Raw genomic sequence first — 19,728 nt, 5'->3', positions numbered from 1 at the left:
TCTGTTTGGAACAGGAGTCTAGAATCAAATCTTGGATACTTGACTTTTATTTCTCTGCAAATAGAGCAATTGTTAAGACTGTATTTGATATCAGTACATTTTTGTAAGTTTCTGGAGCTGTACAAAAATGTATTAAATGGCAATGGCTGCAAATTATGCCTGTTGAATTCCCTAACATGTCTAACACATCTCAGATTAGAATAGATTTTTATCACTTGCACAAGAGATGGTTATCCTGAGTTCTGCTGCATAGCCTTGAAATTCTGATTGTGCTTGGTCTTAATTTCCCTGGAAAGGGCATTTCCTCCAGGCAGCATTTTCTATTGTGATTGTAGAATATGGAACAAGAGGTGCACTCTTCCATTATTTTTTTATGGAGGCTTTTTACACTGGTTTGTTGAAGGAATACAGCTATAGAGAAATACTTATATGAAAGAAAGGAATTAAAGGTTTCTCCAAAGAGCATTATAGAAAAATGAGTCTATGGGCTCTGTAAAAACCTAAATATGAAATTATATTGTATTTCATATGAATGAGCCACAGGTGTAGAACTAGGCTTTGAGGGACAGGCTGCATGCTGGGACTGCTTGGATAATGCTCCGGATTACTTCAGGAGATAAATCAGCTGTCAGACATGAAGATACAGATCAGGCTGTCAAATCTAAGATTTGTCCTGCTGCCACTCTTTCTTGTGATTTGGGATTATTGCAAAATTATTTTTCTGCTTAGGTTTCAGATCCTGATCTCATGTTGGTGACAGGTTCCTGCTCTTTCCCTTGGGCTTTGCTCAAATTTAAGGAAGCTTCTGCAGTGAAAATATATAAAAGTTGGAATTCCGGTTTTTATTGTTCATTTGATCTTCATATTGCAAAATATTTGCCAGGAAATTAATGATAACTAACTACTCTTAAAAATATTTTTTTCCTAGAATATCCCAAACTGAGATTTTATACACACACACACTTAAAATAGAATGTTTAACTGTAGTCTCTTCCCGGAACACTTGGAATTTTTTTGTAGAAGTTATTTTAGATAATTTTTTTGCTCACAGGAAATTCAGCAAAAGTTGTCTAAAAAATCCCACACATTTCATCCTTCTGAACTTTTCCTCTCTAAGCAGTGACTTTACCTTTGTAAATCTATCTTCCAGCAAATTTACATTGGTTTGCTTTGAAGTTATATTTTCTGTGAAAATGAATATTGCTTTGGAAAATAATGATGATTAATTTTTAATTTAAAACCTAAAAATTAATTTAAAAGGGTACAATTCTTGCTATTTCATGCATATTAATTTGCAATTGTTTTTTCAGGTATGAGAAAATTCCTGAAGAAATACTGAAGATGATTTAGTTCATTTCATGCAATGTGAAGCAGATATGCTTCAGCAGTGTTTGTGCTTTTGATGAACATCTGACATGCTTTTTAGCCACTTAAACATCCAAGGAATAAAAGCATCAATAAAAATTTGGTTGATGATTCAGCCAATCTGCACATTAACTTGAGTCTGGAATGCTTGTGTGAATTATTTCTGTTTTCCCCTCTCTCACCTTGTAATTAATAGTTGCAGTAAACTGACATGAATATGAAAGTCATGAAATTGAACATCATAGTGTGACTATAAATGCTGCAGTTGCAACTTTATTTAAAACGACTAGTGAACTGTGATAATACAGACTAGACCAAAGGCATTAGCTGGGGCCTGGAGCAAGCACCAATTTGAGAGGGAGTGTGAAGTCATTGTAGTTCTTGTGTCTAACCAGAATCCCAATTAGAAGGCAGGGTCTTAACCCATTTTCCTCTGCTGTGTAAGACAAAGGGCAGGGAAACAAAAAGTTTCCACACAGGACATGAAATCCAGAGACAGAACCACATACTGGCCACCCTGCTTGGGCTGAAGTTGCAAAAAGTTTGCTCTTTACAGATGCCTCTACTTAGACTTTTTTTTTTTTTGATTAAATCCTTCCACCACCACAATAAGTTCTTCAAGGAATGGGGATATCTAGCCTGTCAAGCACATCCAGGCACTTTCATTCAGCTTGGATATGATGCATAAAGAGCTTTTTGACACCCGTGCAGAAACCAAAATCTGTCCCTCCATCCCAGGAAGTAATTATTTATCTGGTCACATACCCTCCTCAAATTGCCTGAATGAACTCGTACACCAAACTGGGTTCTGAGGACTCATTTAATCTCTTGTTTTAATGATGTGGAATACAAAAAAATTGCTATCTGATTACATCCTGATGTTAAGTCTTTGTTTTTCTATGCAAGAACTCTGGACAAATTCTTTTCCTTAGAGCTGCAGTGTATTTTAAGAACAGTCTCTGCATATAAACTATACTAGCTTGGAGAGTTTCCTACAAAAAGGTAACTACACACACATTTGTGATGAGAAGAGCATATATTATAGTAATAAAATATAAGCAGACGAGTTTGGATTTGGTTTGGTGAAGGAAGGACTTGGTTCTTTGTTTGGGGTTTTTTTCCAATGTTCATTTTCATTCCCACTTGTCTCTCTTCCACTGTGCTGTTTCTTTGTTCATGATTTTTTTTCAGGCCCTGTTCAGAGTGTTTCTGTGTGTTAATTAAACAGCAAGTGATGGTGAAAAAATACTCTTTTGCTTCTGTTTTTAAGCTTTTAATTTTTTGTTTGTTTTCTTCAATTCAGGTTCCTCCTGGGACAAGTGTGATTTTGAAACCAATCTGTGCAAAGCTCTTCCTGAATTCAATTTACATCCTGTCTGGACAAGAAGAAATGGCCAATCTGGCATGGGACCACCGTATTCTGACCACAGTGGGAATGAGAGTGGTAAGACTCCTCATGTTCTTTGAGGAAGCCACGGACTCTTACAAATTATGTAGTTTTCTATTTAGTTTGCTACATTTTGCTAATTTCTTGATAGTTGAATTATATTCAGCTATGTATTTTCTGAGCAGTTATGTCTTACGTTGTTAGGTGATTGCAAATACAATAATCCAGAATTTGAGGGGCGGGGGGGGATGGGGAGAGACAATATTCCAGTAAGCAATTCTCGTTATCATAGAGGAGTAAATAATCCATTTCAAAAGATGTGCTTATCTAGCAGAGTGATCTTTACTTGTTTTGGAGATACTGGGTTATAAATTCAGTCTTGATGATTGCAAAGTTTAGAAATTTTGAGACATATTTTCATGTTTTCTTGGACTGGTAAATGCCTGGATTGTATATCTATTATCTGTGGCTAATATTACTGTTTCAAATATTTTGAGAGAGGAGGACTTTGTATCTGGAGACAGAATAAGCTTTGATAGTCTGTCTTTGAGCCAGCTTCTTTCTAAATCTTCTTACAATTCTACTTTGCCTTGAAGACTATCTCTCAACTAAGTAATTCCTTTTCTCTGTTCTCAGACAGAACATACCCTTTATACATGTCCTATGGCCAAATTAATCCTGCTTTTCCTTCTGTAATACGTACTGTAATACAATAACTGTTTAGTTCTCCATATTTTTTGTTATTCTCTTTCCCTTCATCTCCACCCACACCCTCTCATCTCTCCTGGGCACAAGCAGTGCTTTGGCAGCCCTCAGTGTGAGCACCCGGAGGCAGGCATGCAGTGTTGGAGCAGGTACAAGAAGATAATCCTATGTGGGATGCAAGTGTTGTTGTGATTAGCCCACGTGCTTTACACCTTTTTCCCAAACTGTGATGATCTGGGAGCGTGGAAATCTGCACTGTTCTAAAGTAGCATCTCTTACACATTGCATAAGGTACCAAACAGGTAGAAGTTCCCTGACCTGATGAGTATAAACTAGTGGTTTCAAGGTGAATGAAGGGAAAACTTGCTTAGAAATCAGCAGATGAAAATGGAACCCAAGTTTAAACATTTTTATTGAAAAAAACAACAAAAAACCCCACTCTACCTTTTCCTTCTGATCACTTCAAGTTCTCATCTCACAGTGGCTAACTCTCATGATACTCTGCAATTAGGAAACTTTATACATGTGGTATGGTTTTAGTAACTTCAGGTTTTGCTTGTGTGTATCACAGAAGCACTGCTGTGAGTATTATGCTTCCAAACATAAGGTTGCTCTTGAATAAGCATTGATTTAAACTGATACTAGCACAAAAATATGAGCAGCTGCCAAACCTTTTTCATAAACTTAAGCTTTGTTTCAAGTATGCAAGTTGTGAAATAGTTTATCTTTAAAATAATAAAACACTTCTGATCAAGAAACACATTAAAAAAACCCAAAAGTACCATGGAATACAAATGTAGCAAACTCTTGGCTGGAATCTAAACAGGTTAGCCAGACAACAGTCTTGCTGTAGTTGAAGTTTCTAGGATTTGTGCATGATTGCTAGTACACACCACATCAGGACATAACAAAGGCCAGAAAAATGCTCCTATAACCATAAAATAGGTTACACTTATCTTGCAAAAAACTAGTGGGGAATGGAAAATTTTACTTATATAGTCAGCCAAAGCTACCAAAAGATTGAGAATCATCAACTGAAGTGTTTGTTATAGACAAAACAAACTGTTCAGTCACCTGTATGTTCACATTTACTTGTTTTGGGCATTCAGTCACTGCTGTGTCTGCCAGGTCTGAATTGTCCAGTCGTCATGTTGATCTAAGTTATTTTATTCAGGTAGCAGGAAGCTTGAATACTTGCAGCTATTCAGCTTTCTGAGAGGCTGTGTACTCAGATCTGTGAACTGAATAGCTAAGGAGATTTAAATATATTTTATTAATTTGCTTTTATTTTTCTACCTGGAGAATGTCTGAACTGTACTTTCATTTTCTAAATGCCGGTTCTAATCGCCTAGGAAATATTTATCTTCTTATGGCAGTGAGTCAAGTTTTCCCACTGCTGGTGACTCAACAGCCTGTGTAATCAGTTTTATGTTGTATCCTGCTTAAAACCCAGAAATGATTCTCTATTGTGACAAGCAAGCAGAGTATGCTCTGTGGCAGAGTGTTAAAGGGAAGACTTCCTGCCATCAGGATAATACATACACACTAGCAGAAAAGCAAAGATCCCTTGGTAAATTTAACTCCTTTGAAGATTTATTTATGTATTTAGTAGAACCCAAAACATTTCTTTAGGTCAGTCTCTCACGGCTCTTTTTTTTTTCACTGAAAAAGTAATTGAGCAGACCAGTGACAACTACTTTGAAAAAAACTCAAACCAAAACACAACCTGATTTTGCTAGCTGAAACTACTCTCTATGCAAAGGTCCAATGTGAGATGAATGTTCAAAGAATTTCTTAAAATTACTATTTCTGCCCCATCTGTGTAAAAAATCCTGTGGCAGTGAAAAATATATTTTTAACTCTTAGACACATTTATTTTCGGAGAACTAAAAGAAAAGTTTCAAAATTTCATGGAAGCTAACATCCAATGGAACAGATTGGAGTCAGGGACAGGGCTCTGCAGAGGCACCAAGCCATCTGTTGTGGGTAGGAACAATATCCTTGCAGCTGGCAGGCTCTGAAAGTGCTGTCTGAGCAGTCAGGAAAGGTCTAAAACCTGGGGGCAGCATGGCCATTGCCCTGGTATCAGGCTGCAAAATGCTCCTCTGTGGGATTGCTCAGCTGGCTCCAGACCTGAGCTGGGCTGGTGGTGCTTCATCAGGGGCTTTCCAGTTCCACATAAGGATGAGAGGTCAAGGTGGGTAGTTTAATAAATTAAGTATTTAGATGGTTTGATTTATCCTCTAATATTTTGTTAATGTAATAGTCTTTATTTTTATGATTTTTTTTATTCCTTTTTTTTTTTTAATCCTTTTTTTTAAATTCCAAGTCCCACTTGGCTTTTTTTCTCTTTCATCTTCCTCCTTTCATTAGAATGTTAATGTCAGAGGACAACAGTTTACTTGACATTGTTTGGAGTTTGGGAAGGAGAAGAGAAAGGAAGAAAAAGGATTAAAAATAGATTGAGTCTTTTTCTATTCTTTATATTTCCTCTTGCATCCTTTAACATCTAACATCTCTGAAATCTTCATGTTCAGGAAGAGCCAAATTTTGACTTGCAGTGTTTGATATCCTAAAAAAGGGTGGTTGCCTTCCATCTTTCATAAGACCTGAAACAATATTTTTAGGAAGATACACAATCAATCAAAGGTCAGGACAACAACCATGGTTCACTGACTCCTCTTGAGCTGTTAGACTTTCAAGTGAAGCAAGGGCTTGTTTTGTAAATGAAAGATAATGGTACCTTTAATGGTAGCTTTGAAATTCTGAAGACAGCTTTTTATGTTGGGAATGTGTACAGGGATACCACAACCTTCTCTCTGCAGTGAGGGAATTTTCTCAGCAGCCAGAAACCAGACATCTATCTGAACACCAGCAGAACCTATAAACACACCACAGTCTTCTCTCCCATGTTCCACCATCTCCTCAGAGACCTGAATTGTCGTGATAAATGTGTATTGTTGCTTATGGCAGTTTGATGTTTAGGCATGAAATATGTTATCTATTCAATAGTTGGAGTTTAAAGTCTTTGATCAGCTTTCTGAGTTAGTCTCACTTTGTCCCAAAATTTTGCACTTCCAAGTTGAGTATTCAAGCCATCACCACATGAAACATTTTGGAATCCTACTTAAAATTTTGGCTGGAACATGGAGCAATACCATGACAATATTGAACATGAAAAAAAGCTTGGAACACAATGGCTACAAGTGCTATTAATCTTTTCTGAGGAAACAATTCTAGCTGGCTTTTGGTTATTAATTTATACCTGTGCATATTGCTTTTTGTGTTTTGTTGTTGATTTTTTTTTCCAAGCTTCTAAGTTTTCTCTTTTTATTCCTTTTAATAGCTTATTTCCTCTCATTGTCCTCTGAAATGCAATCATCTTCTGCAACTTTAAGGACAAATGTTTTCCTTCCAACTGATGAAGAACACATTTGCCAGGTATTTTAATACACAGTCCTTGTATTACATTCTTTGCCGTAGTATTTCCCTAGAATAATCAGATGTTCTTATTTTTCCTAGATTAGATTTCATTATTGGGTCAGTCAAATGAGTGGAGCATTGATGGTGGGGCTTCAAAAGCATTCTGAAGATACCATTACAAATATTTGGCAAGTGTCTGGAGAACTACGAAATCAGTGGAATGTAAATAACATCACAATCAATAGCACCGAAAAGTATCAGGTTAGTAAATTGAGGTTGCTGTAAAGGAGACTTCTTAAATGGGTTATAAACTGTGGGCCTTTTTAATAGGTCAGCACTAAATATTTTGTAAATGGAAAGACAGCACTATCATGAGGTAAACAAGAAAAAAGCCATTTTGAAGATCATAGTTTGCATTAGCAGATGCAGCTTGTCCTTATCTCTTAATGGTGTTAAAACTAATATCAAACTTTGCTTGAACTGTGCATGTGTCTTAAATAAAAGTCAGTCTCATTGAGCCATAAATTATCTACCAGCCCATAGAGGTGATATACTTCTGATCTTAACTTTCAGTACAGTATTCTCTTAGCCGCAGCCTAACGGGACTGATAAACTCAAGGTTTCATTTGTATGGGAAACAGCATTTTATACTATGAGATACTTTTTTCTATAGGGGTGCTGCAGGTGCCAAACACAGTACTTAACTATTAATTGCAGCTTTGGGCCTTTGTAACAGAACACATGTGTGCGGTTTTATTTTGCTCAAAGCTACTGAAGAGCAATGCAAATGTCATAAGCTATTTAAATGTTATTACATGTGCATTTACAGAGCACATTAGCATAGTAAATGTAACTTAGGGCTGTAATATTGTGGGTGATGTACACTCTCTGTCATGTGTAATACTGGAGAGAAGGTGGGGAGCAGAGCAGAAAATGAGAGGCCTTTCCTGCTACAGCAGTTACTGTGAAGTTGCTTAGCATACAAACCTGAAGGCATAGCAGCACAACCTCATTTCAATACACCAAATGAGTAACATAATTACTTGACTTGCATATTGTGCTAAAGCATCCAACAGGATCTTGATGCTTGAAGTAATACTGGCCCGCTCAACCCTTCTGAGAATGTATATTGCAAAATACCCGTACCCAACTCAACACAAGTATCAGTGCTGGTATTGGTCAATAACTTACCTCTACCTGATAGGAGAGTATATATAGCAATCTGAGGTTCTACTGGAAGGGTTTACTTCTAGATTTATTTTTTTCATCCTTCATATTATTTGGAAAATTGACCGAGTCCGGGAATGGTTAATATAATATGGCATCTACTTCCTCTGAATTGCTAGGTCAAATCCTAATTAGATCATTGCTTGCAAACCTGGTTATCCTTTGGCCTCTATCAAGTGAACTGATGGGCAGAGTCCAGCTTTAAAGAGGCGGGTGTCAAACTTAGTGCAGTAATCATTACAACTAGTTTAAGAAATACAGCTCAGCCTCTCACAAAACCTAGAGTCTGAAGCTGAGCAAATTTTCTTCTTTGTTTGCACATTTTGCTCCAGTGAATACATGCAAGATGTCACTGTCATAGAACTGAATGCAACTCACTTGCCCTTTTGCACTTGTTCTTTTATATGACAAGATACTTAGCCTACAGGGATACCTGTGGCATTTTTCAAGACAAAATTTTGATTATTAATGTTTCTATGGAAAAAAAATGATGGGAGACATAATTTTTATTTGGATGTACAAATCACTTTGAAATAGGGTGCTTTAATACTTTTGTCAATTTTACAAATATTTTTGAAGTGAGATGTTAGTTAAAATCAATCTCTGAACCTCCACTGCTTATTTTCTTTGCTCATTTTGATGTTGACTGTTTAACACTTAAGTCTCTTCCTACTAAGAGTCTGGATTATATTTGTGGGTTACAGAATTTCATGTTGGCACTTAAAAATCTCCATTTTTTGGAATTCTGAAATAAAAAGATTGTCAGTGATTTAGCTACTGAACAAGTAGCAAACTCAGTATGTCTGTTTTGGCTGGGTTTTGTAGAACTGTGTCATGATTTTTTCTTCTAAGCTACTTTTCCTCTTATTTACTGAGAACAAATTTCTGTCTCCTAGAATTCATTAAGGGAAAGGGTTCTAGGCTTGGGGTTCATTTCTGTCTTTGTGCTTGATTCCTATTCTACCTTGTGCTTTGCTGCTGTGCTGGCAATCTGTCCCTGTGGCTGCACTGTGGAGTCAGTCCAGCTTGTGTTTGATCCCACCTACAGTCCACCTAGAACTTTCATCCCACTAATGGGGCCGCAAAGTTAATTTGTTCTGGTGCTCACAGATATTGCATAGATATAGATCATTGCAGATATGAGCAAAAAGTGCCACTAAGTAGACTCTTTTTGTTATTGACTTGTGAGCTTAAGGAACTCTAGACTTTGTATGAGAAAGAAAACGGAATGAGTCCTTGCTGGAGTAAACTTCGGTGTGAGTCTGTTTGGTTGGTATTAGACTGAACTCAGCAGGGGTCAGCTGGGCATCTGCACCAGTAAAGCCTGTATAATATTTTTTAGATACAAGAGCAGCTGGAGGCATCTAGCAATATTATCTTCTGGAAGTGGGGAAGTTGAGAGACTGTTCATGAGTTTTGGGGAAACACAAGTTCATACAGACTTAATGGGCTATAATGGAATATGACCTTGAAGCAGCCTCTGATTTTGGACCAGCAAAGTGAGCTAGTCCCTCTTTAGCATTGTCTAAGTCACTTTGTTTCACTATATAATAAAATCTTTGAAAACCCATCTGCAAGCTACAGAAAGATATACATTAAAAATGAAGCTATTAATAACTGAATTTTGAGTTCACAATGAAACAGCACTCTGCAAAGGTGAAATATTTGTCAAATCCTTGATATTAAATAATATTTCTTGTTTCTTCTTTCTAATTATAAAACAGTGCACTATATTGTTTTAGAAACTTATCTGAAATCATGTAATGATAGAAACAGAAAATATAAATACACTTTTTGTCCTTCTAGTGGGGATGTCATGAAAGTACACATTAACTGCACATATCATTGCAGCAGAATTCAGGAATTCAAAATACTGTTCTCTGAACTAAATCAAATGAGTGAATTTCCATGATGCTGCATTTCAGTCATATAAACATATTTTTGAATGGGATATGGCTGCCATTCTTCCTGTGCAAGCCAACTGCAGCTTCAGAGAAACGAACAAAAGACAAAAGGTTACACCTCTCAAAACAATTCCCACTCATAACATAATGGTCATATAATTGGATAAGTTGTGTCATCTTGTACAGTGAAAAACCCAATTTTTGATAATTTATAGGTTTTCTGCATCAATATGTTAAACTATGCACAATATTGTTTCTGAACTCTCAAGGTAATATTTGAAAAATTATTGCTAACACTGTGAATTCCTTATTAAGAGCTAGAATGTATCTCTAGGTAGATTGTGCCTCCAAGACTCTGGAAAATTCTGGAGCTGTGTCATCCCTAGCTGTGGCTAGGGAATAATTTAAGGAATGTTATTCATAAGATTGATTCGTTGGGTTGTTTTGATTGGTATGTTTTCTTGTTGTGTTTTCCCAAGCACTGTGACTGATCAGTCAGTTCCCTTGTACACCACTGCAGAAAACCTGTGACAGTCTGTACATTTACAAATGTGGATTGAAATCTGTCCTTAAGATGGAAATGTAAAATATTTGTAATTTTTTCTGTATAGAAGACTTTGGTAGGGAAAACAAATATCACTGTTGTAACACTAGAGCAGAATAATGGTCGACCAAGTACTCCTCAAGGGTTTTTTTTGCTAAAAACTTGATTAAAGACTTCTGAATAATGGTGGTTTTTTGCTGTGACTTTCCTCCAGGTTTCTGAGAAATTCTGAAATCAACCAGAAATTGTTCACATTTATAGTCTCTCCTTGAATAATGACTTGACAAAACACAAAATCCTTTCTGTTTTATTCTTTAATTGTCACGATCCTTGCTTAGATTTTAAGGCATTTTGTTGTGATTTTCAGATCCTTCCTGTTGAATTTTACTTTAATCTTGAGTTAGATGATTGGACTACATATCTGTGCTTGTGTGAATAAGCCACAGATGTATGAAAAAGCCAGGATGGTAATCCTTCAAAATTGTTAAATGTGTGATTAGAGTTCTCTTATTTCCAATAGAAACTCCATGGGCTAGACTGGCATATACTGTGTGCTCTTTTGTTTTTTCTGTGACACTGGTAAATTCCGTTTCTTGTTGATTTGCTGTTAATCTCTTTAGGTTATCTTTTGGGGGATGGTGGAGACCCAGACAAAAGGTGAAACTGTTGCCATTGATGATATTACCTTCAGTGAAGGATGTTCTTTGGCATGTGGTAAGAATACCTGCTTTTCAGGAGTAGGTCATTGTACTTTGTCTTTTCCTTGGATTAGAAAAGAAGAAACAATGGAAAGCCTTTTGTTGTTCAAGGGCTTTCTTAACGCTGTAAGTGGTTTCATTTGGCTCGTTTTAATTTCCCTAAACAATCATCTGTCTTCTCACATCTAAACACAGTTACAAAGAAAGACAATAAATACTTTAAGAAATCTGATACATTATAAATGTAGGGCTTAGTGGGCAAAAAAGATCTACTGTTTTTGGCAGAAGAATTGATGTGTTCAGCCAGCTCAGGCAAAGCTTTGGAGCTGACTAGGAAGATTCCCAAGGCACTTGTGTATTTCTAAATGCGCAAAGGTCCTGATCCTCAGCTGTGCGGTGGGGTTATGCTGTTCTGCTCTGCTACATCCAAGAGCTGTAATGTCAGGCTGGTCATCTCTGCAGTCAGACCATCCCTGCATGCCAGGATTCTTTAGCAAAACATTTCCTATTTCCCTTTTCAACCCAATGTATTTTCATGGAAAAGGAACACTACCCATCCTAGCATAAATTAAGTTGCTTGCTGCTCTGTATTACACAAGAGTACTGCCCTGTGGCACCTATGTCACAGCCTCAGGTGAGGGCAGTCCTGATTCAAAGCACCTCCTTTGTTTTCCTTTCTCTTATTCTTGGCATGGGCACAGAGGGTTTCGACTTTAAACTTAACTTGAGATATGGAAAGCAATGTTTGACACAGACCAAGCTAGGTTGCATGGTTGGTTTTGTGTGTACCATACTCCTAAACAGTGCTCTATAGATTTCCCCATAGGAAAAAACTGTTGAAAAGAGATGCACATGCATATTACTATCTTAGAGTGCTGAGCAATTGCAAGCAGATACATTCAAAGCAAGATACAAACCCTAATTTAATGATGCCAGTAGGCATGCCTATTTAGTTAAAAGGGGATCTATATTGGGGAAATGAAGTTTCAGGTACCTAAACTCGATCATGTCAGCTTCCTCATGTTAAAACTTTCTTACAGTGGAGAATTATAGACGTAAATATTATATGAATATTTTCATGCCAGGGCACAACTTGCTTTTCTGTTTTGTAAAGCTTTTCTAGCTGTATTAATTGAAAGGCAAAGATGCTAATTTAAAATTTTGGGTACTCTTGTCTATGAACTCAGGAAAGTATACAGTGTGCTTACTTTGAAAAAATGAATTTGAAATGGAATTTGAAACTTGTCCTCAATGTAAAGATGACAAGTATATGATTTTTAACCCAGCTTCTTTCTGCTCCCTGGAGGATTTCTGCAGATAAAAGGCTGGCATAAAATGAAAAAAATGCACTGCTAAATTCTAGAAATCTAGGTACTTGTTTAACCAGTTCCTGCCAGATGATGTAGATCTGTCTGTAAAAAAATATCGGATTTTTCAACACAGTTATTCTAAAGCAAAAATATTAAACCAAAACCAATCAGTTATAAAGATGAAATACCATCTCAAAGAGAGGGAAAAAGAAAAAAAAGAAACTGATTTATGTACTCACCATATCTTATAAATCCGGGTGTTAAACTCACCTTACATGCCAGCTGTTGAACTGCATACTGTGTCTTACAGGTTGAGCTGCTGCACTGTTAAGTGCCTCAGGTATATTCTAATAAGAGCCAGTTCTTATCCTGTGTTTCCTCATTAGGAGAAGTCAACTTCATTAGGTGACATCTAAATGGCTCACAGCAGCCAGAAACAGGGTCAAAGAATCTTAATTTTCTCCCTGAAAGAGGAATGTTACTACAGAACATTTTCCAATAATTAAAACAAAAGGTCAGACTACTGTTTTTTTCTCTAGTCCTTATGGAATGTCTGGATGAGTAGACTCTTAATGAAAACCACTTTAATTTCATGAAATTCCTAGTTAAAACTTGCATTTTTAATGTACCCTTCATGATTTTTAATCCCAGTATAAATGCACATAAGAGATGACCTGCATTTGTGTTCATTAGTATGACTGTGCTTTAAGGGTTGTAAGTCAAGTACCTTAAATATTTGTGCTTTCAGGAGTTTCTTGATACAAACTGTGACTGTTAAATACAAAAGTAATTTCATTATGCTTTAAGTTCTCCCTTCCCTTCTATCCCTCCCCTGTCTCTCAAAATGTCTTACTTCAGTCTGTTGTCCAATTCTACTGAAGACTAAACTTCATGCATTGGAAAAAACACAACTAAAACCCTATCTTCAATATAGCAATTTAAGATACTCTACAGTTTGTAGTTCCCCCAACAGCTGCCAAATAGTTTGTTATCACTCAAAACCCCCACAGCTCTTTGCTATACATTTGAATATGGGCTGCTGAAAAATAAAATACTTTGGCTGTAGAATAGAAAATATTGAAGTTATTTTCTGAAACACACTTAATGCAAAATCTCCTTTAATTATACCTTTAGTAGACCCTCTGTCCAAAGGCTTCATATTCTTATCCAAATGGCTGCTCTGCAGAATTTCCCCTCAACTGCCAGAGAATTATATATGAGAAGAACCCCACTAAGACTGTCCTTCTGATCTCTACATATAGAGATGAAAGCAAAGAGGTCTAAGGCATGAAAGTGGAATGCTGTAAGGTAGAATCAGGCTTTTGTCCTCCTTAAGTCACTTGTAACACAGAAGTGAAAAAGCCTCACTACAAAGTTATGGGGTTTTTTTCAGGAAACTGAAGTAATTATATATGTATTACTTATGATATATAAATTTTGACAAAAATCCAGTATGAATACTTCAACTGAAAAAATCTTAAACTTAATTCCTTAGTTAATTCTAATCCTGCAAAGACGTAGCCTTTAATATTACAGAAGAGGGTATTTGAGATGAACTGCTACAGGGATGAAAGTCAGAAAATCCAAAACACTAATCTTACTGTCGTCTGACATGCTGTGGAATTAGGAGATGGAAAATGGGTATTTTGTCAAAACAAACAAAACCTCAAAAATGTCTAAATCTAAATTTTAAAAAAACACCACAGAATGACTCAAAATGTTCTGTGTCAATACTTCAAAAGTGTTAAAAGAAGATCTTGATTCCTTTTGAAAGAATTTGCAACTTCTTTTGCATGTTGAAATTTGACAAAAGCCATCCTTTTCTAGACCCTTGTGGGATTTTGCATTTTCCATGAAAAACAAGTTTTTACAAGCTCTTTCTCGCATAATATACATGGTTTGAAAAAAGCGCACATTTATCCAGCACTGGAAGAGGGAAGAAATGAAAGGTTTGCAGCACTGGCTGGACAGGCCATTTCACTGAGGTGTCAGTAATGTGAATAATACATCTCTCGGATGAAGGAGACAGTAACTGTGTATACTGACCTTAAATTGTTTTCTCCATATAGTTAGGAATCTCTATGTTTTCTCTGAGCTATCCTGACTCCTATTTATTAGTGTCTCTTAACCAGGAGATTACCTTTCCCCTGCAATCACATTAAGAAATGGAACTTCCATTATCATACTTCAATCCTGCTTAAAATCCTGACCATTGCTGAAGGCAACTAGATTAGTCAGGCATGCTGTGCCCTTAAACAAGCTCTTAAAAATATGTGGTGATGCTTTCACAACCTTTATGTCTCTAAGAAGAAGTATTCTGTTACAAGTATTGTGGAGATGCTGCTGAGTTTAACCTCTCAGTTAAAATTGATTTTTCTGTAGCTATCATCTAGAAAGTAAATAGGTATTTCTTATTATTATGTGTCAGTTTTTATATTACCTGGCAACTCTCTCTGCGGAATTGAATTCATGAAGGTTGTGATGACTGGCTAACATAAAGAGCACTCCATTGCTTTGAAAGAAGCACCTGTCTTCAGGAAATGATTTCTTAGAATAATTAAAGATGGCAGGCTGAAATATGGGACAGCAACCAGGGATACACAGGGCTTTTGAAGTAACCTTTTGAAAAAGCAGAAATGTTGTCAAGGAGTTTAATAAGCATATTTTTCTAATGGGGAATGGTCTCATAAATAATGACTTCTTAAGAAGTAATTGTTATTTTTGCCTTTTAGCACCACAGGTTTCCAGTTTTGAGCTTGGCATATGTGAGTGGCACTCAGACCTGCCAGCTAAGCCTGCTCAGTGGGCACAGCTGCAAGCCGGGCACAAGATTGCATCCTGTTCCTTCCTGAAGGATTGGAGCAACAAGACTGAAGGTGGGGATTTAATTTAACTCAAAATTACTAGCTGTCATGAAGAATATAGTGCTTTTTAGGGCAAGATGGTGCCCCAATGCCAAAACAGAACAAAACTACAAAAAGTAATTGTATATATTTTGTACTTAAATTAGGTTTTGTTTTGGCCTGTACTTAAATTAGGTTTGGTTTTGTTTTGTTTTGTTTAATAAGGGCATTGTGAGCACTCCTGCTGGTAAGACATGAAATATTTTATTGTAAGAATTAATGAAATTTTTTCAGGTATCCATGAAATATTTTAACATAAGAATTCAAAAATAATAGCTGATTTATTCTTCAGTTTATTATTTTTATGAGATCTGTGGAAGAATTTGTGAAATTAAATTAAATCAAATTCATCTAAGCCCACAGCTCCTGTGTGTGCTTTTTTTCTGTTTTGTTTTGATTTTGATACTTGGCAGTTTGACTTGTGTAGTACTACTCTGCTTGAAGGTACAGCCTGGAATTTAATTTTAAACCTTTTATTAGGGAAACTGTAAATAAACAGTTATTCTACAAAATAGTTTCCTACCCTTAAAACCAATAAAATTAGCCCAGCTGCAATTTTAAGAAGCAAAGAGCATCACTTGTTTTGGAGGTCACTGTGTAGTATGTGTCTATGGGTTTATGGGAAAGGTTTTTGAAAGCTTAATGGATGTAAATCTCTCAGTGTTCTATTGTGAGATGGAATTGTCTTGCCTGCTAAGTGTTTGGCTTGTGTATTGGGACTGCCTTCAGAGCGGTCAAGTAGTGCTAGTTGTAATAGTGCAGTTTGTGATGCAGCTCTGAAGAACTGAGAGTGTGGAGATTACTGCTTGAACTTTGAGCCCACAGAAATGGAGCACATCTCGTTGATAGAAGCAGAATGAGTGTTAGATATTGTTTTCATTTTAAGAAAGATTTTTAAAATAAATTTCAGCATGCATTTCAATACAGTCTAGTAACCATAAGTCAAATTATCATTGAATAGCAAGCAAAAGAACCTGAGTGTATACACTATGTTAAAATGAATTTTTGCAGGTATGTATAATGGAGAGCATAGAGTACAGCAGATACTTTCCACCTTAAACATGAGGAAAAAAGTCGCATCATCTTCCAGTTTCCACTGGGGTATCTAACAAAGGAGAGACTTTTCATTTGATTTTATTTGAAAAACCTCCCTGAAAGTTGTTGTATCTGTGCCATACCGTAACATGAGACCTTAAGGGCTATTAACAGGTATGGATTTCCCTTTTAAGGCAATATTGAGAACAGAAAAAAACCTGGAATTCTGTAAGTGGCTTTTATAGGACTATATTACAAGCACTGTCTATGGAAAGAGAACATATTTGGAAATGTTTGCTATATAGGTGCTTGGGCATTGTTGTATGGATATGAACAGGGAGCTGAGTCGGCTGAATTTCCCTAACTGCTTGGGGACATTCCCTGTACTTCCAAGTCATAAAGAAATGTGTGAAGAAACAAGCATCAAAACAATATACAGAATTTAATTCATCATTAACATTGGAAAGTATTGAAAAATCTGAACTGTGATTGCTGACCTCTCAATACATTCAGTATTTCTATTCATGCAGATGTGTTGAGATATAAATGAAGAAGCTGAATATTAAAAAAAAATATTCTAAAAAGTAAAGAAATGGTATGCAAACTGCAAAATGCGACGCTTGAGGGCTCAGACTTGCAATGCAAATAGAGCTTGACTAAGCTTTGTATTCTGATTTTGATCAAAGCTTTCACTTCTATGAATAGAAGAGAGGTAAGAAGCAAAATTATAAAGCAGAGGTCTAGACAATTATATTTATAAAGTAAAGATTTCTTATAGTCTTTGAACAATCCTCCCTTGCTGGTATCCTTATATTTAATAAAATACTTTCTGTCCTTGGAAGACTATTTTTCTTTGTTCCTTTATTGCTTTGTTAAACTGTTCTACTTTTAGAGGCCACAGAGAAGAGGTGAGAAAAAATAAAAAAGTCAGTTTTCAGTTTCAGTAGTCTTCATTTATGAAAAGGCCTCAATTTTCCCCAGAAGTAATCACAGTACTTGCATAAAATATATTCCATAAAGAAGAGTAAGCATCCCTCTTTGGACTCAGGATCATTCTGGATGCTTCATAGGACTATGGCTTATCTAGTCCTGTGCACTTGCTTTCTTGTCAAAAAATCATGTCAACTTCTCTTTGCCCTGCTTTTAAAGATTCAGGTACTTGAAAGGAAAGAGTGAAGAGAATGTTAATTACCATCGGGCTCAGAAACTAAAATTGGTTGGTTTTTTAATGGCATCAGAGAACTCTGAAGTTAGATAAAGAATTGGTAGCATATCTTCTAATGTTGTATATTGGTTTTATGCACAAGATAGTAGTCATAGAAGTGTAGATGCTTTATTGATGTCAGTCAGAGAGAAATCTGGGTTAAATCTATAATATTTCCTTATATCAGGGCTAGTTACTGTGGCATGAATTTACAAGCTTAATTCCAAGGAAATTACAAGAATATATTACAGTGTAAATCATTGCATAACACAGAGTAAACTGGCAACAAAAGGAAAAATACATGGTTCTTTATAAAGATCAGCATTTTTCTTGTGAAATGACACTTTCTTCCTTCACCTTGAGATTTTGTAACATTTTCATTTGAGATAAGTTGTATTTAGAAAAATAAACTCAGAAAGTGCAAACTTAAGACCCTTAGTCAGTCCTTGTTTATTACTTTAATAGTTGCTGCAGAAGGCAGCAAAATATTCAGTGACTCAGGAGGCAGGGGAAAGAGCTGATTTATTTGGTAAAAATATTTAGCCTTTTTATTTCTGAAAACTAATAGACACTGTTGAGGGGATGGAGTACTCCTTTAGATCTCTGTAGGAATGCTTTTATAAGGGCCAGTAGGTCAAGAAGAGCACAAATTGCTTTTCTGCTTCAGATGGAAAGACAATATGCTTCCAACATTTTGTTGCAGAAGTTCTGGCTGAGAAGTAAAGACCTTGATTACACAGTGCAGATGGGACTGCTTCCTGTAGCAGCAATGCAGACTGCCTTTTTGTTTTGTTTTGTTTTTTTTAAGCATTGCTGTAAAAAGCATATTTCCTGGAAACCACAGTGGGAAGAAAGCCCAGTTTCCACACATATTTGTCATTAGATATTGAATGGTTGTAAATGTAAGGAGGCTGAGCTGGGACTTCTTGCAGGTTTTAACATGCAAAGTAAAAACTTTGAGATACTATCAACTGATATATTTCTTGGTTGCTGGGGCTATCTGTGAGTAAAATGAAGATATATATATATCTGTATCTATTTAATAGGAGACAGATGACATCCAAGTCACATCATCAGCATGATGATCAGATTTCATTCTTGCTGGGATGGGTCTTTGGTGTAATTACATGAGAGCTGTCCTTACTTTCAAAGATTGAGAAATGTGTTCTGTGAAAAAGTGACCTTTATTTCCTTTCATTTTTTCTTCAGGCCATTTTGAGTGGTTAGAAGCTAATGACAATGCACTATATGAAAGTGCTTCTCTAAACAGCTCCATGTGTCATTGTTCCAGCAAGAATTGCCATTTTCAGTTTCACTACTCCATGGCAGACAGCAGTGCTCTCAAGGCAGTACTGCTTATGAATCAGGTAAGGAGAAACACATGTTCATTTCCAAAAGGTAGCCAGGTGTTACCAGACAAAATGCAAGAAGATACACCTGCTGCTACATACCTGTCCCCTAAGTTAATTTGTGCAAAAAGTAGCTTGGTGCCATTCCACTGGTCCGTGCAATTGCAAAAACCAGGTGTTCGCCATATCAGCTCTAAACTAATTTGATGGGTGAATCTTCTGCAATAAGACTTCAAGGACAAACCCAGCTGTTATGGAATTTAAATAATTTCAGATTTCAGGGGTGAGATCTATAGTAACAGCTTTTCTATCCCTCTTCCTGTTATGGAAATAAGAAAATAGGTGTTTTTGTCTATGGAGATATATTAAAAAAGATGTCATTCACTCAAGATGACTGGAAAGTTCTTGATTAAACACCTGCTTTTCTTTGCCCAAGTTTTAGAGCAGTAAGTTTTCTATTCTTCTACCTATTCGTAGCTAAAAGAGCCCTGTCAGAATGAAACACAAACGTCAGTTAGCAATGCTAACTATTTCCATCTTTCTTACCTCCCTTACCTTGTGAGACTTTCTAATGCTAGGATGTTCTCTTTTGAAAACCTGGTTTAATAGGTTAGTATTGATGCTTTGTACTGCTACTTAATGAAAGCAGTAGAGCTGCTCTCATTAAGTTAATG

At 36.3% G+C, this 19,728-nt stretch overlaps 1 protein-coding gene across 1 annotated transcript in view; it reads left to right on the top strand.

The window, feature by feature from the left end:
* MALRD1 (MAM and LDL receptor class A domain containing 1) overlaps positions 1 to 19,728 on the top strand; it is a 240,940-nt gene that overhangs the window by 1,790 nt on the left and 219,422 nt on the right. The window contains exons 2-7 of the mRNA XM_032092895.1: positions 2,669 to 2,809; positions 6,804 to 6,898; positions 6,980 to 7,141; positions 11,176 to 11,269; positions 15,296 to 15,439; positions 18,915 to 19,072. Of these exons, the coding sequence (XP_031948786.1) occupies positions 2,669 to 2,809; positions 6,804 to 6,898; positions 6,980 to 7,141; positions 11,176 to 11,269; positions 15,296 to 15,439; positions 18,915 to 19,072 (794 nt within the window). The remainder of the gene's footprint in view (positions 1 to 2,668; positions 2,810 to 6,803; positions 6,899 to 6,979; positions 7,142 to 11,175; positions 11,270 to 15,295; positions 15,440 to 18,914; positions 19,073 to 19,728) is intronic.

The sequence above is a fragment of the Corvus moneduloides genome, chromosome 1 (genome assembly GCF_009650955.1).
Source record: "Corvus moneduloides isolate bCorMon1 chromosome 1, bCorMon1.pri, whole genome shotgun sequence".
Classification (NCBI taxonomy): Eukaryota; Metazoa; Chordata; class Aves; order Passeriformes; family Corvidae; genus Corvus; species Corvus moneduloides.
The sequence above is the reverse complement of the archived record's forward strand: the minus strand, read 5'-3'. Positions and strand labels throughout refer to the sequence as shown.